The sequence below is a fragment of the Rhamphochromis longiceps genome, linkage group LG18 (assembly GCF_057381845.1).
Source record: "Rhamphochromis longiceps isolate RC_006_pf linkage group LG18, R_longiceps_female_GT1.1, whole genome shotgun sequence".
NCBI lineage: Eukaryota > Metazoa > Chordata > Actinopteri > Cichliformes > Cichlidae > Rhamphochromis > Rhamphochromis longiceps.
Window position 1 is genome coordinate 28,626,206 of NC_140574.1, and position 25,050 is coordinate 28,651,255.

A 25,050-nucleotide genomic window follows, 5' to 3' on the forward strand; every position below is an offset into this window, starting at 1 on the left:
CAAGGTCTGGTGGCCCTAAAATGTAAAATGTTGAGTAAATTTTGTGTTAATGTGTTGGTCTTAAGTAAAACTAAGGTGTAACACTGAATTGATTGACAATTTATACTTTTTACTTTAAAAAACAGTCAAATGAAGTGGGGACATTTTTGACCCCTGAGGAGCAAAATTGTATGGAAATCGGGAGGACATTATGAGGGTTAAATCGATAATAAAATATAAATACATATAAGAAACCCCAAAGAATAAATTTGAAACCCAATTGGTTAAGAAAGAACAAGCCCCGCCTCCCCCTGCTATTTACGTGCTCACAGGGCTGGACTGGGACAAAAAATCGGCCCGGGCATTTTGACTAGAGACCGGCCCACCAGGATAAAGATTGAAAATGTGACGTCATTCAGGGGTAAAACAAAGGATTCTGGGAACTTGTGGCAAGAGGTACTGGCGCACGCAGGCGTTCAATTGAACTCAGTTACACAGCGATAAAAAGAAACCCAAAAAATGCCAAGAAGCTGTTGTATTATTAACTGCAATAGCTGGTCGCATGACAGCCACGGGAAGCCGACGGGTAAAGAGATCGTTGTTTTTTTTTATCGGATTACGTCGTTGAAGAGAAATTTTTTAAGCCATGTTTCCGAAGTAAGAGCCGACGGATGGTCTGGATATACCAAATATAACGTCTCAGAACACTTCAGCTCACATGTTGGTCTCCTCCAAGCATTCCCACAAAGGTCAGAGTTTTGTAGTAGTTAATGCGTCATTTTTCTTAACATAATTGGTGATATAGGTTACAAGCAAGTCTGGCGCTGAACAGAAATTGTCGCGCTATGCTCCTTTATTTATTGTGCTTAAATAGTGAATTGTCCATCCATCCATCCGCTTCCGCTTATCCTTTTCAGGGTCGCGGGGGGCGCTGGAGCCTATCCCAGTTGTCATAGGGCGAAAGGCGGGGTACACCCTGGACAGGTCGCCAGTCTGTCGCAGGGCTAACACACAGGGACAGACAACCATTCACACTGAATTGTCCTGACACAATATTGCGTTTCGCTTCTGTTATTGCCATGGTACATTGACAAAAACATACTTTTATTCACAGGGTAAAACAGTTGTTTTGTATCACTAATTGTCCAGTGCGATTACAACATACAATATTATTGTCATTGCTACATTTTTGTAATGCTACCAGAAATTATTTCCACTAGTAATTAATTACCATTGAGCTCAAAGGTTATATTAATAAACGGTTAACGAATGTGTATTTATGACGACGATTTGTGAGACTGGTAAACTTACCTTTGTTCGTACGATGGTCTTTCGTTCTACACGGTGCATTTCAAGGTCCTGCACCCATCCGTCAGTAAACTGTACCTGGGCTTGTTGCAGTGACCTGAAGTTACTAAACTTCACGAGTGTATGCACTCACTCCAAGAACCGTATAATTATAAATCTGAGCGTGGTGAAAGTTGGGCAGCACGCTAAGTCTTTTGTCCACTCTGTGTGCTCGTAAGGGTCTGACCCTTTCACTCCTTTGATTTTTTCCTCGTATTTTTCTTTGTCTTTTCGTCGAGTCTGTCTTTGTACGGACCGGCATTGTTCTCCTTTTGTTTTGTACATTCCTTTTTTGTGCGGCAAAGAAAAAACAAGAAGGTATTGGAACCGGAGAATGAACGTTTTGCGGTGCTGCAAACTCTTGCATTTGATGCGGTACTTGGATTGTTTTGCCACGAGTTCCCGGCATGCAATGCGCGAAAATCACGTGATTGCTAAACAAGGGGGAGGGTGCATCCAGCCTCCTCGGCTGTAATTGGTCCAGCCCAGAGTCGATCATGACCAATTGGCCAATCCAACACCTTTCATTATATATACCCTTCCTAAAAAAAAAAAAATCCATCGGCCCATAAAAACAAAAAATCGCCAGCGGCCCACCGGGCAAATGCCCGGTATGCCCGATGGCCAGTCCAGCTATGCATGTGATAATGTGACTAGAGGGACTGGGCTTCCTGGTCTGCGTCTGCAGGATGATTGGAGGCAAAAGGGGTGAAGTACTCTCTGGCAAACAGAAAGACGTCGTCTGGTTTCCTCAACAACAGCAACTGCAGGAAGTCAGATATTAGTGTTCGAATCTCTGGATGCTGTCTCAAGTATGAGGAGTGGTCGGCCTTAAGCTCTTCCTGCCAAAACAAGACATAAACACACATTCATTTTCTGCTCAGATGGTCAGTAGAGTAATGGAAGTCTAGTATTAATCTCCTGTTGCACATGACCGGCTACCTTTCTGTCCAGAAACTTAGAACGCATCTGCATGTCTTCCTCCCACACAAGGGGGATCTTCTTGAAATCTACTGTAAAATTACAAATACACAAATATCACTGAATCTTTCATTGGAATCATACCTCTTATGTGTGAATATGTGTGTGGGGGATGTGTGTAACCTTTTTCTGCCTTTGATGGCAACTCTAGAAGTCTCATGGTGACTGGTGACCCCACCTGAACTCTGGTCACCAGATGCCTGATCAGAGAATATAACGAGTCAAATTGAAAGCACTAGTGTAACACATAACAACAATAATAGCACTTACTTGTTATTCAGAAACCGCTTGAGTTAAACCAGAAAGTCCTCATGTATCACCAATATTCTTTCGCATACAAAAATCAGATGTGTCCTATTCCGTAGGTATATCTACACTTTATGGGAACCTTTCCCTTCAAAATGATCATTTTTAGAAACTGAATAGTTCCTAAGATGTCAAGGACACAAAGCAATTAACTATTCTACTATAGCTAATGTTATAGTTTGGACCCACAAAGAAGAAGCATCAATGGCTCCATTAGCAGTGGTTAATAGTTTTGGCTAACATGTGAAAGATCTCTAGTTTAAGACCAGGAGGTGACATAAATCACAAGCAGGGTTGTACCAGGAAGGATGCCTAATCAAACATGTGGGAAATAGTAGAAATTCTTCTTTTATTTACCCCTTTCCCTGTTTCATCCACACCTCTTTAACCTCACTTACTGTCGGAGTTTTCTTATCACTGGTGGGCTCCTTTGTTCCATACCTGAACTTACCTGGCACAGAGTATATAATGACTGCACTCCCTTCCACCTCACTCTGTTTGCTTCTGGACTGGGAGCAGCTAAGGTGAGTTAGCTTAATTTACTTATTTAGCTTTAAGTCAGTGACTTGAAATCTAACCTTGTTTGGTCTTTTTAAGAGATTGTTAGTCCAAGTGTGGCAATCTTTTGTGTAATTTAAACTACCTTTTTCTACAAGTTAAATAAACCCAACCACTGGGGAATCACTGATGGTTCATTCATACTGGTTGCCCATGCTGACAACAGTCCTGTCCTTTTAACCTCCTAACTAATGGATCCCTTGTGATTAAGGGAAGCATTCAATAAGTAGTGCTATTGTGTGATTAAAATGATTTGTTGTTTAGTCTACATTAGTGACCTCCTATCAGCAGTAGGTAATATAAACATGAAACTCAACAGTGGGCAGCTGCAGTCTGTCTGGTGCACAGAGGGAGGCAGTAACACAGTCCAACATGTGTGGGATGATGGAGAGGTACATATATTAAGCTTACCCATCATCCAGGAAGTAGCACTGCCAGGTACTGGGGCTGCCCTCCATGGACTGAATAGTCCTCTCTACCCCAAATACATCCAGGAGCTCACCCCCGACCTCTAGCTGCCTCTGACCCAGCTCTCTCTGAGCACAAAAGAGACCACAATCAGAGCTCAGTACTCAAACAAGTTACTGATGGACCAGGATGTCTTACACAGGCATAAAGACTTACAAAAGAGGTGTTAATTATGTGTAATCCTGGGTCTAAGGAGACAAACGTCATGTTTTCTGGCATCTTCCTCCTCAGAGCGATCAGGCGCATCAGCAGCAAGCTGGAGCCCTCAGTTACCAGCCCTCTCAGGACAGACATGGGGTAGGACATGCTCTCTTCTGTCACCTCCTGTACACACACACACACACACACACACACACACACACACACACGCGCGCACACAAATGACAACATGCAGTAAATGCGCAACAGTAAGTAAAGATTTTGTAAATACTGGACTAACTCTTGCAAAGAGAGCGTGGAAGTTGCTCTGAATGACTGTGGTACTGTTTCATTAATATATTAGTGAGCTGACCTATAAAGCAGTGGTTATCTGACCTCTCCCACAGTCGTAACCTTATGGATCACCATCTGCCCATCACACTGCACCATGTGACACCTTTTGTCCACACTATGGCCCTCGAGCTGAGGAGAGAAGTATAGAAGCCCATCAAAGGTGCAATATTTCCACTTAATGCATCTGCTGAGCTGAGTCAATGTAAAAAGAAACAGCCCGGAAAGGATTCAGCGACTCACCTTGACATATTCATGGTGATCTTCCTCCAGCACCTCCAGGTCAGTCGTTAGGTAGGCTTAAACAGAGGAAAGGGTATGAAGAGAAATACTAACAACAGGAAACAGCAAAGATCAGTTTGTCCTAGCATCCTCTGCCTGCTGTCACCTGTCACTGCTGTCCCACAGGGACAATGGCTCCGTGGCTCTGAGCATGAAGCATCATGCATGGCTGCTCTCTCCGGGCAAACTCCACCGTCACACTGAACTCCCCCAGCTCTCTCCCCCCCTCTGATACAGTCACCAGCGAGTCTGCAAACACACACTTCTGCAGCTCGGCAGGCTCTGAGAAGCGAAGGGACACAGAAGGCAAAGCCAAAGTGGACAGATTCAAATATCTGTAATGATTTCACGGTTTTTTGCTTTTCAGGTAGTTTTGGACTCAGCTGTTTCCTACCGACCATATTAGCCTAAATTGGATGCGAACTCACCGATGCCGGACATGAACGTGACAGCTTCGTCAGAGGCTTCCAGCTCCTGTCGCTGTTCAGGTCCTTCAGTCCCCGCTGAAAAACCTACAGCAGTCTGTTCACCCAGCGTGGCTTCCATCTTTAAAACAGCCTGAAAAGTGTGTGGGAGCAACTTCACAGGACACTCGCCTGCCTCGACAGACAGTCTGTCTGGGTAATTTTATGCAAAGCAGTCTTATCCCACACTTTTCCTGCTTAGCATTTTTCTGCTACGGAAGGGAAGCTGACGACCAAATCTCTGTTGGCATGGCAACGATGCTGGAGTACCGTAAAGACCATTGTATGTGTGAATTGTAGGCTGACTATTCACCACCAAATCTAGAGGAAGGAATTATACAAAAATAGAGGCGCTGTACATAAGCTAATAAAAAACAAAACAAAGAACACTGATTACTATTCCTCCTAAAAACCAGCAAATAATTTTTGTGAATTAATTTACTTAAGTCTGAGATCTTTACATCAAGCAAACAATTATGCAATACAATATATAATAGTGAATTCAGATCATAATTCTGATTGCAAAAGCTGCTAGACAGAACAATCTTAAAAACAGTCCTACTGTATTGTCAGGAGGACATCCTGGGCCACATTTGTGGGGGTCAGTCTAGCAGGCAACATGCTTGCTTTTCAAAATGATGGCCATTTCACATGTTATAGCAACAAGGGAGCTTAAGTGGGTTTTTTTTTAAATTTGATCATTTTATTTTTTTTATTTAAAAGGGACAGTGCAGTTTAACATATTTCAAGTGCAAGACATGAAACTGATGTACCGCACACAGGTTTATAGCTACTGCTAATTTTCAACAATTGTCCCTTGTTGGGCTTACAATCTAAATAGATACATTTGTAGATATTATGTTTCTGTTGCTAAAAGTCGATTTTTTTTCATTCAATATTCTTGGGGATTTTTATTTTGAATTTAGTAGGACTTCAGAAATGTACAGTAAACCTATCCCACTTAACCTTAAACAAATTGTTACGGCCCTAGCAGGGCCTCCTCCTGAAGGTGCCTGTGTGGGCGTGTCCCACCACCTCTTTTGCCTGAAGTGCCACCTTTCCCTGTTACACAGCTGACTCACATCAGTAATTAAAAGTATTTAAGCCCAGGGAAAGGTGAGTTCTGGGCCAGAGTGCCAGTAGTGTGGTTACAGCTTGTGAGCTGAGTGGGTGTTATGTTTGCAGCTAGTGAGCTGTGTTTTTGGTGGTTTTCAGCTAGTGAGCTGCTCTTTCTTTTTGGCTTACGTTTTACTTTATTGACCAACGCCTGAGTTTTGTTTGTTTTCTTAAATGGTGATAGCGGCTTGTCCGTCTCTTTTAATTAGTATGAATTGAGACTTTAATACTCTTTAATTTACCCTTTTGCCTCCTTGACTCCTTTTTCTGACCCGGTCACTTTTGTTACTTCCCCCTCCCCGCCTAGACCCCTCAGGGGAACGTAACAAGTGGGGGCTCGTCCGGGATCGTTGAAAAGGGAGTTTTGAGTTGGAATTGGTTTTTGATTATCTTGGGGGGTTTTTTTCACCTTTAGAGATTCAACTTCCCAGTTTAGTTAGGTGAGTGTCCAGCTGAGCTTTGTCCTAAGTTCTTCCTTCGGGCACTCTTTTGTTATTTTGCTTTTTTTATTTTTGGAGTAATCCTGGGTGGGGATTAGTTCCCTGTTGGGGGTAGGCAATTCAGGGCTCCGGTCGCTGAAGTTCTGCCTTTCAAGTTGCCTCGAGCACAGCACGCTCCAGAAGATAGGTAGGTAAAGTTTGTTGTGCTTAGGAACTGGGTAGGTTGTATTTGTTAATGTGTGGGTAGCAGAAGGTAAGTTGGTCAAGAAGAGTAAGTTGTTTGGTTACCATTAATTGTTGGCTAGCCTGTGAGAATTGGCACAGGTGTGTGTGTGTGTGGTGGTTTTCTTCAGGCTGAAATGGCGTTCCAGTTGAATCAGCTGGAGCTGACGAGCACTGGGCCTACATCTGTTGGTGAACAGGTGTCCAGAGACTCGTTTATGAGCAATAATATCCACCTGGTTCCAGTTTTCTGTGAGTCCAGTGTTCAGAGCTTCTTTATTGCATTTGAACGCATAGCGACTGCACTGCAATGGCCTCAAAACATGTGGTGCGTGATGTTACTATGTAAATTGACAGGTAAGGCTCAGGAGGTTTGTTCTGCTTTGTCGATGGAGGACTGCTTAGTTTATGAAAAGCTTAAAAGTGCTGTCCTCCAAGCCCATGAACTCATACCTGAAGCTTATAGGCAGCAGTTTAGAGGTTTGGAGTTGGCACAGGGTCAGTCCTACCGTGACTTTGCCAGGGAGAAGGCAAAGCTCTTTGATAGGTGGTGTTCTGCAAGCCAGGTTAACGATGTGGGGTCCATACGTGAGCTTATAATGGTGGAGGACTTTAAAAACTCTGTTCCTGAGTCTATTGCTTGTTATTTAAGTGAACAGAGGGCTACAACTTTACAGCAAGCTGCCACCCTGGCAGATGAGTTTAAGCTGACTCATAAAGCAAGTGCTGTAGGACATGATATCCATCTGCACCATTGTGCATCCTGGACAGGTAAGAGTGGGCCAGCTAACAAAGCAAATGCAGTTATGGTTTTAAGATCTAGGCCCAAACTGTGTTTTTTCTGTCACAAGCCTGGCCATGTGGTTGCCAATTGTGTCAACCTGGCACTCAAACAGAAAGCCCACTCAATGCAAAACGGGCCTGCTTTGAGAAAAGTCAGTCGCGGTTCTCAAACCGACAAGGTTGCCCAGCCTAGTAAAAGGCTACACTTGGAGCATAATTGCTCAGTAGTGTCATGTAGTCAGTGTAAGAGGTCAACTAACCCTGAGCTGCCGCTGGTTGACCATTTCTCCGGTCATCAAAATGATTTGCGGGGAGAAAGTTCATGTTTAAAACCACCATTCTGATCTGCACCCCTTGCTAACAATCATGTCTGTGTTTCAGTAAAGCCTGCTAGCTGCCTGCTGGGTTCTCCACATGTGATGGTTCCAAGCCCTGGCTATCACATGGGACACTGTTTCAAGGGTCTGGGGCCACTCTCTGTCAATGTTGTGAACCCACTGAGATGGGGTTGGCAGCTTCCGCAGGAAATGCCTAACCGTTGCTATGGGGTTTGGTAGGTGGAAAGCCTGCAAGTAGGTGATGAAACGGTTATGGACTTGCTTTGGTTATCGTGATAATTTGACAAACCACGGGTTTGTATTTATGGGAGGGGGTGTTACGGCCCTAGCAGGGCCTCCTCCTGAAGGTGCCTGTGTAGGCGTGTCCCACCACCTCTTTTGCCTGAGGTGCCACCTTTCCCTGTTACACAGCTGACTCACATCAGTAATTAAAAGTATTTAAGCCCAGGGAAAGGTGAGTTCTGGGCCAGAGTGCCAGTAGTGTGGTTACAGCTTGTGAGCTGAGTGGGTGTTGTGTTTGCAGCTAGTGAGCTGCTCTCTCTTTTTGGCTTACGTTTTACTTTATTGACCAACGCCTGAGTTTTGTTTGTTTTCTTAAATGGTGATAGCGGCTTGTCCGTCTCTTTTAATTAGTATGAATTGAGACTATAATACTCTTTAATTTACCCTTTTGCCTCCTTGACTCCTTTTTCTGACCCGGTCACTTTTGTTACTTCCCCCTCCCCGCCTAGATCCCTCAGGGGAACGTAACAAAATGTTTGATTCAGTGTCCTTTGTAGTGGACAGCAAGACTCCCACATTTTCAATCTGTGTCCACACTTCAGGAAGCAGAGGGCTGAGTGATGTAGAGTTCTTTTAAATTCTGGATTTCACTCAGTCAGACTTGCATATAGGATGAGGTGGAGGAGTGCAGGGAGGTGAGAGTCAGAGGGCACACCAGCTTCTGAGGAGCCTGAGAAGGAAGCCACTGTCACTTATGGACAAGCGTGTAACCAAAGGTGTTTTTTGGCTCTACCCGTTCTTTCTTTATGGATTCAATTTCAACCCCATTAACACTGGGTTGAAAGACTAACAATAAACATGAAAACAGGGCAACTCTGTCTATAACCACCATGACTGGAGGATCACTGATTACATCAGTGATCAGACAGCCAGGTTCTTGAAAGTGTCAAAGCACACAAACCAAAGGGAGATGCTCATCTCTGCAGGCAGCCCAAACATTTATAAGCTGCATATCATACGTTAATATCTATGACATGACTTGACTCTGGATATATTCAGTACTATTTATAGCAATTTCAATGTATATAGACAGATTGTTTAAGACTGTTACTTTCCAGCACTGACAAGATGACTTCAATGTGTGATCAGACGATAGAAGGCCAGTGCAGATGTTTCCTACAGCACTTACGCAATACCTATTAACCATAATAGGCTTCAGCTGTGGTCTCTTTGCTCCAGCACAGACTACTCAAACACTGGGATGTCCTTCTCTGAACTTCACCTTTTTTAAATCAAGTATTTCCCTTCATCTAACAGTTCAGAGATCCACATGAAAAAAACAAAACAAAATGAGGGACAGAAGAAAATAAACAACATTTTTGAAATAAAGGTTTTGCTGGAACATGTTTCTTTCAACCACATATGGTAGCCATGGTAACTTTCAGGATTTGTGGAGGGAGAAATCAAGTCAAACTGTTCTGAAGCAAACTGATGTATTCTGAGAGAATTAAAGGACATAACAAGTGAAATGTAACATTTTTATTGTTACTATCAGGAGACCGTTGTGAGATTTGTTGTTTGAAATAAAAGTAACCTTTTTGATTAAGTAATGTTACTAGGTTTAAGAATGTAAAGGCTCAGTTTAGGAAAAGCACCCGTGAAGCTCTACTGCAGCACATGTAAAAACCTCCCAACACAAATAACACCAGTTGTGTTCCCAGTCTGAGATTTATTCTTTGATATAAAACTGCTACAGTATGAAATGCAGCACCTCAATGCGAGATTCAGATTTAGAAAAATAAGATTTAAAATGATGACAGAAAGATGGAAAATATAAAGGAAACATTTTAAGAAACATAATAACTAACTCTGATAAGTAATCATGCATCCCTAGTTGCACAGTAAGATGTGCTGTATTTCCATGATGACTTCAGGTGCGCTGAGGTGGCAGCACAAGTTTCTTTCTCAGGGTGAATCTCACTTCAGGCATCTGCTTGGCCAACGAGGAGGTCTCTCGATGTGCTACATCATCGTTCACGTAGTGGAGGATGGAGACGATGTCTTCGCCCCTAAGAGCATTTATAGAGATACAAAAACATGTTGATATCACTGTCAGGGTCAGTGTGCACATGTGTTTGGTGATTTTAAAACAATTACCTGGGACAGCGCTCCTTCAGCTGCTCACAAAGAGACTGAACGAACCAGCTTCCATCGACTATATGTCTAAGTGAAGCATGATCTTCAACAGTGGCCATGGCAACCAGAACATCAGCTTCCTCAGGGATGGTCAATGGTGAAGTATCATCATCAATCTCCATATCGTTCATCTGCACTCCACGCTGTATGTTACTTCCTTGGCAGGCCTGGATCAGGAACACTTTGGGCTTACCGGTGAGGACGGACTGGTCACACCCCCTGAACTTCCGGGTAATTTCTTTAATGGGGAGGGGGTTCCTGTCAGTTCCCAAAACTACACCCTTTTTTCCGTGACTCAGAATAGAGCAGATGAAAGCATCACCGTGCTCAAGGACCTGCTGAGGATCAACAAAGCTGCTGCCATCCCACTCTTTAAAGTTGAACTTCTGCAGCTGAGACATGTCTGCCAGGGAAGCAACAAACGTCAGTGCCTGATCCATCTGATCCTTGTTCAGGTCTTCACACATCAGCACTCTGAAGCCCAGACACCTGAACACCTCTGCCAAGCTTTCTGCAAAAAATGTAATTAGAGAAAAATATTTAAGCACCAGATACTAACAAGAAAGAATAAAAAATCTGCCCCTGAAACTTACGGGCGTCTTTATCTGTCCCTCTTCTCTGTGAACCATCCTTGAAGTTCTTATTGTTTATGATCACGCAGAGGCCGACGGGCCGGCTAATGATTTGATAAACATCCTAAAGAGTGGACACCAAGATTTTACATGTGTTACTACAGGATGCGTAACCACAGAATTTCATCTACATATCTGTCTCAAGCAATGTCACAAGTGTAGGAGGCTGTTTCTGCATCACCATCTTACCTGTGACATATTCCCATCTTGTAGCAGAACATGTGAGGGAAGAACAATAAAACTGAGGTAAACAACCAAACACAACAGGAGACACAGTGTTTCTATACTGTGTTACGTGTGTGTTACCGTGCTGACATGAAGACACTTGGACAGGCTTGGATAAAAGGGGGGTACAACTCAGCTGTAAACTCGCCAGCAGAGGGAAAGTTTCTTTAATGGCGCCATCGGTTTGCAGGAGGTTCAGGAAGTCTTTGCATGTTTCTTCTCCTTTATTCATGATCTTATCCACGAGCTCATTGACGTGTGTCTCCACATTTGCACTGTTGATGCTTTTAAGATTGTTGTACTCCCGCTGAGTGATCAGCTTATTCTCATAAACTTTGTTGAGAATTAGCCTGTGGTCTCCGGACAGACTCTCATGAATGGCTGTTTTATTGCTCCTTATTGCATTTTGGGCCGACATGCTGAATCTGCGCAAAGGAAAGAGTCAGAGGTGATCCTAAAAACTACTGTCTATGAGAAGGAAGTGGTTTACTACAGCTTACTATCGTAATAATAGCTGCACATTATATTACATAAAACGTAATTCTCTTACGGTCAGTTGGAACTTCTGCTGTCCTTGAAAACGAAACCTCGTTCCTTCTTTCAAATAACATTGAGCTCGAAACTATCCCGCCTTCTGAGAACAGACTCGGAAGTGACTCAGATCCTCCAATAACGACTACACGCTATACAATAGCGCCCTCTACTTCTGGACAGCAGGAATAACAGGTTTACAGCCTTTGGTGTAGCACTGAGAAGAAGCTGTGCTGCAGCATCCCTGTCGCAGCAGAGAGTATTCCCCACAAATCCCCCACCCTGCTGCAAAAACGCACAGTATTATTACACAAACATAACATATTTTGTAAAGATCTCACAGTGGATTTCACACTGAATTTATCCGTGCGTGCGTGTGTGTGTGCACGCCCATGTGCAACTGTACATTGTAAATCATGATTAAAAGACATAAAAGCTGCATTTTAAGAAATAGATTTATGGAGCGCATTGTATTTACCATGATAATTTATTTGGTGAAGGCAGACCCTTTGTATATGTGTAAAATAAACCACATATCTGCCAACCTGCTGCCTCAGGCTCAGGTGTTCCACTCCCATTGCCCCATTCCCACACACTGATATCTGAGGATGGAGGTTAGTTATTTTATGTCACAAAACAAGTGGAATTGTGTAAGGAAAAAAAAATCTTTCCTTTTTGCTAAGGCATATAGGATTCCCATGATGCATTGAGTATTTCTTCCTCAGTCACATTTCTCACTCACTGTGTGTTAATAGACCTCTCTGCATTGAATTATTAATCTTCAGCTCTCTTCCACAGCATGTCTTTTATCCTGTCTTCCTTCCCTCACCCCAACCGGTCGCAGCAGATGGCCGCCCCTCCCTGAGCCTGGTTCTGCTGGAAGTTTCTTCCTGTTAAAAGGGAGTTTTTCCTGCTTCAAACTGTGGCCAAAGTGCTTGCTCATAGGGGGTCATGTAGGGCTGGGTATCGTCACTGATTTCTAGAATGATTTGATTCCGATTCACAAGGTCCTGAATCGATTCAATCCACGATTCGATTCGATTCAACACTCGCAAGACTTTTTCAAAGGTGTAAGCATCACAGCAGATACCTTTGTGTCAAAGTAGCTGAAGATAAAACACAGAAAAACATGAAGGTGATTTTCCTGTCCTGGGATTTTATAAAAATATTCTGCAGTACATCAAAAACGATAGAAAACCATTAATCAACATATGAACATTACCTCTGAAGTTACAGAGGTTTTATTAGAGACACAGCTAAGTGTTTTGCATTTTGTATAATTTTAAAAAGTTTAAATTTGTTCAGTAGCCTATTGAACCACAGAAATTAGGTTTTCTAAGTAAAAGGGGAAAAAAACAGTGCTGTAAACAACAGTAGACTTGTGCATAACAAGCAAGCGAATAATGCAGAAAACAGATTTTTAGATGGGAAACTGTTCTATACAGAGAGAGAGAGAAAGAGCTGTGCATGAAGTGTGATTTTTATCGTGGTGGAAGCAAAACAGCAAAAGTCAGAGGGAATGCATGACGATGTTTATGTGAAGCGTAGTTTGGATCTTCTTTTGCTGCTGGTTCGGTCAATATTGTTTGGAGAGAGATAAAAGCTTTAGAATCAATGCAAAAACGGCGTAAACACAAAGCGCGACCCGCCGAAACATCAGAATCAGCGAGGTGTCGGCTTTCAGCCCCGACCGTGTCCGTGCTGTCGGGTGAGAAAGGCGACATCTCACTGATTCTGATCCGCTTTGTGTTTACGTCTTTGTGCAGAATCCGTGTACCTGCTCTCATTTACTGTTTTAGCTTTTGTGTGGATTAACCTGAGATTCTGGCATTTTGGGCAAAATTAATTTATATTAAAAAATCGATTCAGGATTTTAATGAATCGATATCACGTTATCCAAGCCAGAATCGATTTTAATCGATAAATTGATGATCAAAACCCACCCCTAGTCATATGATTGTTGGGTTTTTCTCTGAATGTATCATTGTAGGGTCAACCTTACAATATAAAGCGCCTTGAGGCGACTGATGTTGTGATTTGGTGCTATATAAATAAAATTGAATTGAATAGAACAAACAGCAGCCCGATATCAGACAGAGCTGTCATTAAACAGAAGCTATGAACACAGCTCTCTTGAGTGGGCAATTGAAGAAGTTTGTTTCAAGTTTTAGATTTAGGTTGCTCTTCATATTGTTTTGATGCCACCAAAGAAGACTGTGTTGAAAAGCTTTCAGTAATGAACCGTTTTTCAGTACAAGCTTAAATGCTTCAGAAAGCTTCATTTAGCCTGCAGAAACACAAAGTCCATTGAGCCAAAATGGAAGGAAACACACGGGCAGACAAAAAGTACAACACAACAGAAAGCTAGGACAAACCGAGACTTTATATACAGACAGATGGAGCATTAAAAGAGAATGAGTCACATCTGGGGGAAAATAAGAAACAGGTGAAAATAATCAGATAACTAAACAGGGGAAGCAAAAACGCACAGGAGACAGACTAGAAAAATAAAACAGGAAATGGCGACTAAATAAGATATGGATGAAACACGGGAACGTAAAATAAACTTAACCAAGGAACAGAATACAATCAAACTAGAATTATGAACAGAACACAGACTACAGGTAAAAAGGCCTGAGGATATAGACATAATGAAACCAGCCATACTATAAAAATAAAAATTGCATAATTACAACAGACTAAGGGTCAAAGAAAAACCTAAAAATAACAGAAAATGAGCGCAGGAAAAAACAAAACACACACACACACACCAAAAACAAAATCAGTATATATAGTATATAGTAACAAAATAAAAATAAAACAAATGCCGTTGTAACTGAACTAGCTCCATAAAGGTTTAGTTTCACCAAACTAAAGAAAACAAGAAAACACCTGCAAATATTTTCTAAAAGTAGTGTTTGTTTTAAATTTAAAATATTGTACAACAAGACCAAGCTGCAAACGTGAACGCAATTCTTTTTTTCAACTGAAGCCTTTAATCGAACAATCAAACAAACAAATTGGCACTCTCTTATGGCCAGACACGTGACAGCTCTTCTGCTATCATTTTGTTCACATTTAAAATAAAAATGCAGACATAAGTGTACAAATAATACAAAACAATACAATACAAAGGGATTGTATTCCAAGATCTGGGAGACTGTAGAAATGAGCAGTGATGCCCTTCCTACCATCTTTCCAGAAAAATAAGTGATCTGGAAGCTGTTAGGCTTACTTACAGCAGCAGCAGCACTTTCTGCACCTGCATAAACTCCAGGACACATTTACTAACGGTGTTTGTTGCTGTATGTGCTGCAGCTTTGAATTTTTTAATAATATATATTTTGTTAATATTTTGGCTATGGTGTCTTGTTTTGAAATGTACAAGAGTAAAAGTGTTTTTAGCAGGTGCTTCAAAGCTAAGTTTGACTGGGAAACTCAAAGCTCAATAGGCTGTATCAACAGAAATTCACTGCAGCCTATGTAATATTTCATGCGTCATAATTTATTCTACTCTATCTTGCAAATACATATTTGTGTGGCAATGTCATGCACAACACACACAACTATTAGATCCTTAACCCTGGAACACTATCGCTATAAATAGTAACACGATCACTAATGCCGGGTGATTTTTACCCGATATAATATAACCAATGAAAAGTAATCAAATATATCAAAATATGACAACACATGACAAATTAGAGTGGTCGTCTTTTACTTTCAACTGTGCCATGTCTAACAAAATGAAAAATAAAACTCCTAAAACAAAATAATGACTCTGGAAAGCTGGTCTTTGGTCCACCCATTCCTGGGACATTTGAGACTTCCCTGGTGATGGCACAGGCTCCTCGACACGCAAACAGCTGCAGGAGAGAGAAATGATGTAAATGTATTTTCTCGGGTGTAAATCACCCAGCGATAGTGTTCTAGGGTTAAGCTCAAACCCGTGTCATTCTTTTGGTCCACTGCAGTGCAGTAGTCAAAAAAAAGAATAAGTGAAGTGTCCACAGATGGCCAGGATAGAGCCCAGAGTGTTAATGTTTAAAATGTATAAAAATATTATTGATTGCAATTCTTTACTGTTAATATCAACAATAAGCTTTTTATTTTGAAATTACAAGTTTAAAAAAATGCTGTTACATTTACATTTAATGCTGTTACACTTTATTATAAGTATGGACACAGAATAAAGTGAACAACATTTTGAAATAAGTTTAATTGGAATTTTGTACTACGCAAAAAAAACAACAACAACAACAACATATTAAACAAACAAACAAACACAGCCAGTGCCTTCATTTGTCCATTACATGTCAAACATAGCACTGACCCTTAGCCCCTGCTCATCAGCACATGCTTTCAAAAAGAGCTCCATGTCCTCTGCAAACTGAAAAACAAAGAGGAACAAGTCCCTTGCTCCAGTGTCTTCTTCCTCTGACATGTCTATTAAGACCCTCTGCTGGTCCCCTTGATTTAAGGACAGATATTTGGGCATTGTTACATGTCCACGGAAAAGTGCCTTATTTTGGACAACCCACTGCACAGCAGGACACAGATCTTCAACAACTGCTGGCTCCTGTGTCAGGCAAATGGGGATGAAAACATAGTTATTTCTCTGTTGCAGAACAGTTTTTTAACAGTTATTCAAATGTCACTAACCATGTAATTACACTACTGTTTAAAGTGAATACTGACCTGACTGACTTCCTGGAACTTGCGCTTTTTCAGTCTGAAAATGGGCACGTGTTGTCCTTCAAGCACAGCTTTGGCTTCCTCTCTCCAGTGTGCAAATAGCTTGCCAGAGCTATGAAGAGTAAGGCCACAGTGAGGGCATGTCATTTTCATGGACTTTCCATCAGCTGCAGTTTTATTGAACACAGAGGGTAGAGCCAATGAATGTTCTAACAAAGACTCAGAAAATGGTTCAGATACCGAAGACAAAACCTTGGGGGGGAGACGGGGCTCCTCGAAGAGTACTGCCGGAGGAATACGGGTCTCCTCGGAGAGTTCAGCGGGGAGCAGTCCTGATAATGGTGGCTGACTTGGCATTGAAGAATGCTGACAAGACAATAAATGCCTTGCCATATCCCCACGCCGTATGATTGTAAGATTACAGACAGGGCAGTGAAAGTGTCCTGTTGTCCTACAAGGCAGCCTGCACCGGCATATCATTTTATCTGTAAGAGAAAAAAAACAAACAAACAGATGTAATTTAAATGTAGTTGTATAGAATGCAATCAATTTGTCTAACAATCAGATTGTACATGTTAACAAAAACATCCAAGCCAACCTCAATAATGAAAGCAAAATGGTATGGATCACAAAAGTTATGTCAAGAAAAGTGGTGAAAAGTAAATAAAAATATATTTTATAAAAACACTATTTTTGTTGCAGATGAATGCACTGAACTGTACAATATCAACAGCAACTTTTAAGTCAACAAAGATACTGCAGAAGTGCTTAAAAAAGTGCATATTTATAACTATAAAGTATGTTTAATACAAACATACCTTTGAAAGGCAAAGCATTTTTTTATATGCACACTTAGATGCTCCTCAATCTTTGCCCTGACAGTAGGGCTGAAAGTGGGGCACAGAGGGCAGTGAAAGAGTCCTCTGCAACACGTGTTGCATTCCTGCAATTCTGGCTTTAAGCCCGAATTCCAGATTGATGTGTGCATCTAAAACAGAGAGAGAAACAGATAAACACCATATACACATTTAAGTTAAGCTTTTAGCAGAAATAACAATTTACAGTTGGCATGTAATAGATTTGGGAAGAAAATTCTTGGAAAAAAACCCCCCACAAATATTTTACAAGACACTTTAATTTGTGAGACATGTTTCTATTGACATATAACAGTCAATTGAACAGGGGCTAACTAAAATCTGGGCAATAAAAAAGCTGTACAGAAAAGAATAACGAATAGAAGTATTGATAAATATATAAATCTGTTTGTGACGAAATTTACAGTGTTGACGCTAACCAAAGGTGTCACAAGTACACACGTTCCTTACTACAGTTTAGATACCTCTGTTTAGAAAGCACTCACTCGACTTTTTAGTCAAGTCGAAGTAAGAAGTACAGGGTCTAAAATATAATTTATGTACAAAATTTTGAAGTAATCTTGCGTCCAAAGCACGTGTGCGGGGGGCTGATTTACAAATGTACGGATTACTAAGTACAGATACGCGTGCTAAAATGTGAGAAGTATAAAGAAGTATACAGTAGGCACAAAAAAGTACAGCAGTAAAGATACCAGAAAATTCTACTTAAGTACAGTATTGAAGTATTCGTTATTTTGCATCTCTGACGCCAACAATAAATCATACTCTAATGCAAAATGTGGTTTTTGCTTCTTCTCGCCCACAGAAGCTGTTAATCCAGCTCTCTTACTTAAACCAGGCCCAGGAAAAAGCATATTTGTGTGTTTCTCTGCCATGGAGCACGATGAAAAAACATTAAAATAAATTGTAACGCTAAATAAGTGGCAACATGATCATTGTAAGAAAACTAGACGATTCCTAGAATTATGAAATCACTAACGGCAAATTTATTTAAGAAAGACTTAACCAACCTTTGCGATCAACTTGCAAGACTTCCACGGTATCCATGCGTGTTTACGGCTAGTATGGAGGTCACGTGCTTCCGGCTACTGTGGAGCTCCACAGTGGCTGCAGCCAGACCCTTCTCGAGAAGACGGGATAGTTTCGTGCTGGATGTTATTTGAAAGAAGGAACGAGGACAGCAGAAGTTCCAACTGACCGTAAGAGAATTACGTTTTGTGTAATATAATGTGCAGCTATTATTACGATAGTAAGCTGTAGTAAACCACTTCCTTCTCATAGACAGTAGTGTTTAGGATCACCTCTGACTCTTTCCTTTGCGCAGATTCAGCATGTCGGCCCAAAATGCAATAAGGAGCAATAAAACAGCCATTCATGAGATTCTGTCCGGAGACCACAGGCTAATTCTCAACAAAGTGCATCAGAATAAGCTGATCACTCACCGGGAGTGCAACAATCTTAAAAGTATCAACAACGCAAATGCGGAGACATACGTCATTGAGCTCGTGGATAAGATCATGAATAAAGGAGAAAAAACATGCAAAGACTTCCTGAACCTCCTGCAAACCGATGGCGCCATTAAAGAAATTTTCCCTCAGCTGGCGAGTTTACAGCTGAGTTGTACCCCCCTTTTATCCGAGCCTGTCCAAGTGTCTTCATGTCAGCACGGTAACACACGTAACACTGTATAGAAATACACTGAAAAAAATATGTTGTTGGATTTACTTAATTCAATAGTGGACATTTGTTGTTAAACAATTGAGTTAAATTAACACAATTTATTCATGTTCAATAAACCTGTGCAATTTGTGTTGATAAAATGTAACTTAACCTCCTAGGACCTGGCGTCCACATATGTGGACATCACATTTTGGGTTATTTAGACCAAAATACTCAATTTTGCTCTACAAGGGCCTGATATCCATTTACGAGGACATTATACTGCTACTGTTCTATTGAAATTTTAAATGAATATCCTGATATGTGGCTCTCATTTTTCTTAGAAACAAAAATCAGGTAAAAAAAAAATAAAAAATCTGGTAATTGTTTGTTTTTACATTCGTCAGGTCCCAATATGCCCAAATATCAAAGAGAAATTAAAAATGCAAGCCGTGGAAAAGTTTGGGTCTTAGGAGGTTAAACATGTTTTGATGAAGTAATTTGAGCTATTGGAATATTTTAATCTTTCACAATTTTCTCACTTTATCCCAACACCATTCAATAACTTTTACCCAATACTCAGATGTGGATACAGTATCCACATCTGAACCAGAGAGTAAAACAGTGAAATGTGGATTATTAAATATTAGGTCTCTCTCCTCCAAGTCTCTGTTAGTACATGTCTTAATAATTGATCAACAAATTGATTCACTCTGCCTTACAGAAACCTGGTTGCAGCAAGATGATTATGTTAGTTTAAATGAATCAACACCCCCGAGTCATTCTAACTACCAGAAACCTCGAAGCACAGGCCGAGGGGGTGGTGTGGCAGCAATTTTTCACACCAGCCTATTAATTAATGAAAGACCAAGACAGACTTTTAATTCATTTGAAAGCCTGATGCTTAACATTGTCCACCCCAGCTGTGAAACTCAGAAAGCAGTCTTACTTGTTATCATCTATCGTCCACCTGAGCCTTACACAGAGTTTCTGTCTGATTTCTCAGACTTTATATCTAATTTAGTTCTGAGCTCAGATAAAATAATTATTGTGGGTGATTTTAACATCCATGTAGATGCTAAAAATGACAGCCTCAACATGGCATTTAATCTGTTATTAGACTCAATTGGTTTCTCTTAAAATGTAAAAGAACCCACCCACCACTTTAATCACACTCTAGATCTTGTTTTAACATATGGCATAGAAACTGAACATTTAACAGTGTTTCCTGAAAACCCTCTCCTGTCTGATCATTTCCTGATAACATTTACATTTACAATAATTGATTACACAGCGGTGAAGAGTAGACTTTATCACAGTAGATGTCTTTCTGAAAGCGCTGTAACTAAGATTAAGAATATAATCCACTCACTGTTATCATCTCCAATGCCCTGTACAAACACAGAGCAGAGCAGCTATCTGAACGCTACCCCAACAGAGGTCGATTATCTTGTTAAATAATGTCAGTTCTTCCGTGTTCTCTGGAATCAATCACAGCAAAGAAATTAGACTGTTTCTTTTGAAAAATGTTACAGGTAACCATCTTGGGAAAGAACAATACAAAACATTCTATTTAAGGCCTCTGATGTCAAGATTCAGTTAAACAACAATTATAACTAAACAATTTGAGGTAATGTTAGTTTCCATTAACATTAAATTAGGTTACTGAATTGGCAAACACCTTCCTATTAACATTACCCATTTTACCCCAATAACTAAAGAAATTAGCACTTGCAGGTCAAAACCTTTATTCAAGAGACGCAAAAATAACATTGATACAGTGACTGTCAAAAATTACAGCACTGATCATACTGTGACATCTTGGTTCAAAACAGCACACTTAGAAATATTCAACGTTCTTTACTTCAACTGAATGAAACTGAAAATACCATTTCACACGACCTATATGGGATATTTAGACTGTATAACTGTTCACGCTACATCTCTTCACTAGTAAAAGAAAGAAAAAATACAAACAGAAATTGAAAAATGCTGCCAAACAGACAAACAGAGAACTTGTACAGAGCAAAAGGAAAAACAAACAACAACAACAAAAAAACGGCCATGTCCTCATGGCAGTTGCAGAGTATATAAAAATGAACTCTGCGATCTGTTCCTGGAATTGAGCTTCAAAAATGCAGCAGAACAAGTGTGAGATTTAAATGTCCTCTCACCTAGAGCTGATCACCTCACATGCATAACAGTGAGCTTTCCTAGCAGGAGCAGTTTTGTCTTACTTGTGAGCTTTTCTTGAGAGCTGAGTTGCATCCAACTCCATTACCACCCTTTGAATCACCTCAAAAGTGTAGCAGAGTTGTGATGGGTAACTCATATTGAAGGAATAAAAAAGGTCCAAACAGCATGGCTACTGCAAAGGTCACGTTATCCAGATCTTGAAGAACTACTATACCCTCGATGATGATGCCAACATCAGTAAAGTCATTGCCTGGCGCATCCTCTGGAGACAGATGTTCATTGTGGTTTTCTCAATCTGTGCAGTGGCCTCAGTCAAGTCCTGGTTAAACACAAAACATTTCTTTAAGATTCCTTTTTAAACTCATCTCTTTTGAATCTACCAGTTCTAATGTTAGAGTAATTTAAACCAATGCAAGCAACATAGTAAATAGTTATAGCCAAAGAGTGGCCTGCCATGCTGCCATTCATGGTCTAACAGAGTTTCTAAGAGAGGGTGAAAAACATAATAATTTCAAATACTTTACATTAGTTTTTGTTAGAAAGACACCGGCCCATCAGAAATCCAGGTTATGTCACTCAGAAGATGTTAGAATTTAGACTTTCAGCCCCACAATTTGGTTAGCTGTTGATCAGTTGGTCTTTTTTTTTTTCAAACAAAAGCTAATGTAAATATTGGTGGGATTTTCCTTTGTTCACTAGAATGACAAATTTAAAGTTTTTTCACACTGATGTGAACCCTAATATAGGGGTGGGGGTGAGGCCTCAAGGGCCGGCGGCCGAGTTCACTACCAGGCCTCATGTGAACTTCAAATTATTAAAGAGGACTACTGGTCCTAACCAGTCCAATGAGGATCAAGTGGATAACTGAATGCATTTTTAAATGTTGCAAAGCCACAATCTACTCATAAAACACTCACCATGAACTCCTGCACCAAGATGTTGCAATTGTCTTTCACACAGATGCGGAGCACTTTGATGAGGGACTCCCTTCGAGCATTAATGTCATCCTTAAGTATTATAACAAAGAAAACAGAGATTTGTGAACTTTTCAGTAGCACAGAAGAAAATGATCCCAGACAAAAACTCTTGACTTTTTAAACCAGTCAACATGCAACACCAGCATCTACAAAGCAATGTCAAAAGTTCCTGTTTGACATCAACTTTATGGATATATAGTTTCCAGAACATATATTTTTAAAAAAAGATACATTTTTCTCAGTGGGCCAGTAAATGCATGACGGAAATTATGGCATCCTTTTAGTGGAATCAGTACTCACAGGTAATAGTTGACTGTTTTAATGGATGCAGCATAAAAATCTTTTACTGACCTAATGCAATACATATACACTTTGTAGTTAAAGAATTTTAAAGTTCTTACTGTCATCATGGCAGCTACATCCTTTAGCTTTGTGCCCCGTTTCCCCGATCACTTTGCGAACACTTTCAGCAGACTGTCAGAGAGAAACTTAGCTCCGTCAGAAACCTTGACAGTAAAGGCAAGGTTGGGATGCGCTGGAATGCTGCATTTTATCTGAAATGACATAAATTTTAAAATCTTACTTCTTGCATACAAGTGTATCCATAAATCTGCTCCTTCATATTTGTGTGACCTGCTCCATATCACCACTGTTTCCCGCACTCTCAGATCATCATCTGCTATTCATCTTACTGTTCCGTCCTCACACCTTATCACTATGGGGAACAGAGCTTTCAGTCGCTCTGCTCCTCGGCTCTGGAACTCTCTTCCTCCTGCACTAAGAAATATTGACTCCCTCTCCGTATTTAAGACACAGCTCAAAACACATCTGTTTAAACTGGCTTATTCGCTTTAATGCTGATTTTATCTGTTGTCACGCTCTGTTTTGTAATTTTAACTTATTTTATGTATTTTATGACTATTGTTCCTTTTATTAATTGTGTTTTTTTGTAAGGTGACCTTGGGTTTCTGAAAGGCACCCTCAAATAAAATGTATTATTATTATTATTATTATTATTATAAAATTATTTTTGAAATAACAGCAGGCACTGTGCTTGGTTAATCAGTAATGTTTTGTTGAATAAAAACTGTGTTTCCAGATCTTATGGGATTAAAAAAATCCAAAGATGTTTGTTTTTGATTTGCAACCCAACCACCCACAAGTTACAACCTCATTTTAGTTCAAGTGTGCATTAATGTGAGTCCAGTATTCACCTTTCTGACAATACATACAGGTATAAGTTAAACCTATGGCAGATTTTGGATTTCTCAGTCTGTTTGATTATGCTTGCACCTAATAATTATAAAAAAAAACCTTATTATAATTAAGTTACAGAAACCTTAAGCAAAAGTAGAATATACTTTCTAACCATAACACCTTGAACCCACAATCCATCAGCTGACTCCTGGTGAAATGCAGAATAGAGGTCATCTTTCAATGTGCAGCAAAAAAACCAAAAAAAACCAAAAAAAACAAAAACAAAAGGACAGCAGGTGAGGGCAGGAGGGGTAGGGATGTAAGCTAGCATAATGCCGCTGATGATATTAGCTAAAGCTTTTCAATGTCCAAAATCTCACTAATACCACGGTGCAGTAAATACACAATGTAACTGAAGAGTCAGTTGGCAAATCTATTCACACAGAAAGCCAAATTATGTTATGAGTGCCTCGTAATTAGGTTTAATGTGATATTACGGCTCTTGTGCCAATGACAAATTCAGATGAAAAAGCGCCAATTCTTTGACAACAGATAAAACAGCAAATAAGCTAACGGCTCTTTTTTAGCATGTTACATGGCGACACTCTAGACGTTTAACTACATTTGGCTGAAATATGGTAAAAATGAATTCAAAAAATCAAGTCATACCAAAAAACGTAGAGTTGGCTGCTCGACTTGACTGAGATGGATACCTTTTTTAAACCACGATCCAAAGCCTGCGAGATGAAATCACGCGTGGTTTCACGAGATTTAACGTTGCTATCTTATTGACTTACTTCACCTGAACATTATATAAACAATTTAATACACCCTTTCTGCATATCATGTAGTTTTTACACTATATAGTTACATTTAACTTTAAAACATGAGGCAATTGTGTTAAATACATGCAAGATGCTTACATAAATCCAAGAGATGGCCAGTCCGTTTTGTTTTTTTTTTTCAGTGTACTGTGTCTACTGTTGTGTTTGGTTGTTTAACTCAGTTTTATTGTTCTTCCCTCAGATGTTCTGCCACAAGATGAGAATAAATACGGTGGCCCTGAGAGGCCAAACGGACTGCAACTTCAGAAAACACCAGCAAAAAGAAAAATGCTGCAAATAGAAGAACCCAGCAAAAAGAAAAATGCTGCACTGCAACTTCAAGAAAAATGCTGCACTGCAACTTCAAGAAAAATGCTGCACTGCAACTTCAGAAAACACCAGCAAAAAGAAAAATGCTCTAAAAAGAAAAACACAGCAAAAAGAAAAACGCTCTAAAAACAAAAACACCTGCAAAAACAAAAACTCTGCAAAAAGAAAAAAAGCTGAAAAAGCACACAAAACACAATAGAAATGTTTCTGGGGAGACAATCGAATTTCCCAGAGGAACTCACCCGAGGGATTAATAGTTCTATCTTATCTTATCTTAATCCGGTCTTTAAGGTATGACGTGACGAATCCGGGCCTAAAGTAGTCTGTGTTTAATATGGCTTTTGTGTTGTTAACATGTTTAATGTTTTCTATTTTGGCTCAATGCTTACATATATGTGTAAAAAGAAAATGTACAAGTTGTGATAACTGTTTTTGATAGAATGAAGACTAGACTGATATATTAAATATTCCTTTATTGGGTGAGAAAATCAGACCATGTCATAACTGCTTTAGATATCAGAGTCTTAAACAGGCTGACTTCTGCTAAATGGGTCAAACTGGGCAGAAAGCCTACAAACACATAACATCCTTATAGAATATGATGTAACACTATAGATCAACTTATCTCAGAATATATAAAGCATATAAACAATTACAGCAATATGATACAACAAACACAGCAGTGCTACTAATCCAAAATACTCAAAGCTTCATAGAA

General features: G+C 40.1%; 2 protein-coding genes, 1 long non-coding RNA gene and 1 pseudogene across 4 annotated transcripts in view; 2 read left to right on the forward strand and 2 right to left on the reverse strand.

The window, feature by feature from the left end:
* Nucleotides 1-25,050, forward strand: part of LOC146648583 (caspase-8-like) — a 114,998-nt gene that overhangs the window by 63,266 nt on the left and 26,682 nt on the right. The window lies entirely within an intron of this gene.
* On the reverse strand, nucleotides 1,926-5,017 carry LOC146648587 (ciliogenesis-associated TTC17-interacting protein-like; annotated as a pseudogene). Its single transcript, XR_014908573.1, has 9 exons — nucleotides 4,839-5,017; nucleotides 4,517-4,692; nucleotides 4,372-4,427; nucleotides 4,174-4,260; nucleotides 3,796-3,963; nucleotides 3,583-3,707; nucleotides 2,431-2,507; nucleotides 2,269-2,339; nucleotides 1,926-2,168 (listed from the first exon to the last, which is right to left on the reverse strand). The product of XR_014908573.1 is annotated as a ciliogenesis-associated TTC17-interacting protein-like (transcript).
* On the reverse strand, nucleotides 9,812-11,146 carry LOC146648588 (caspase-8-like). The gene is made up of 4 exons (XM_085389232.1): nucleotides 11,013-11,146; nucleotides 10,785-10,887; nucleotides 10,153-10,702; nucleotides 9,812-10,064 (listed from the first exon to the last, which is right to left on the reverse strand). The coding sequence occupies exons 1-4, from the start codon at nucleotides 11,019-11,021 to the stop codon at nucleotides 9,926-9,928; spliced, it is 801 nt and encodes a 266-aa protein (XP_085245358.1). The 5' UTR covers nucleotides 11,022-11,146; the 3' UTR covers nucleotides 9,812-9,925.
* Nucleotides 18,268-24,777, forward strand: LOC146648589 (uncharacterized). The gene is made up of 3 exons (XR_014908408.1): nucleotides 18,268-18,348; nucleotides 18,474-18,817; nucleotides 24,205-24,777. It is a non-coding gene; the product is annotated as an uncharacterized LOC146648589 (long non-coding RNA).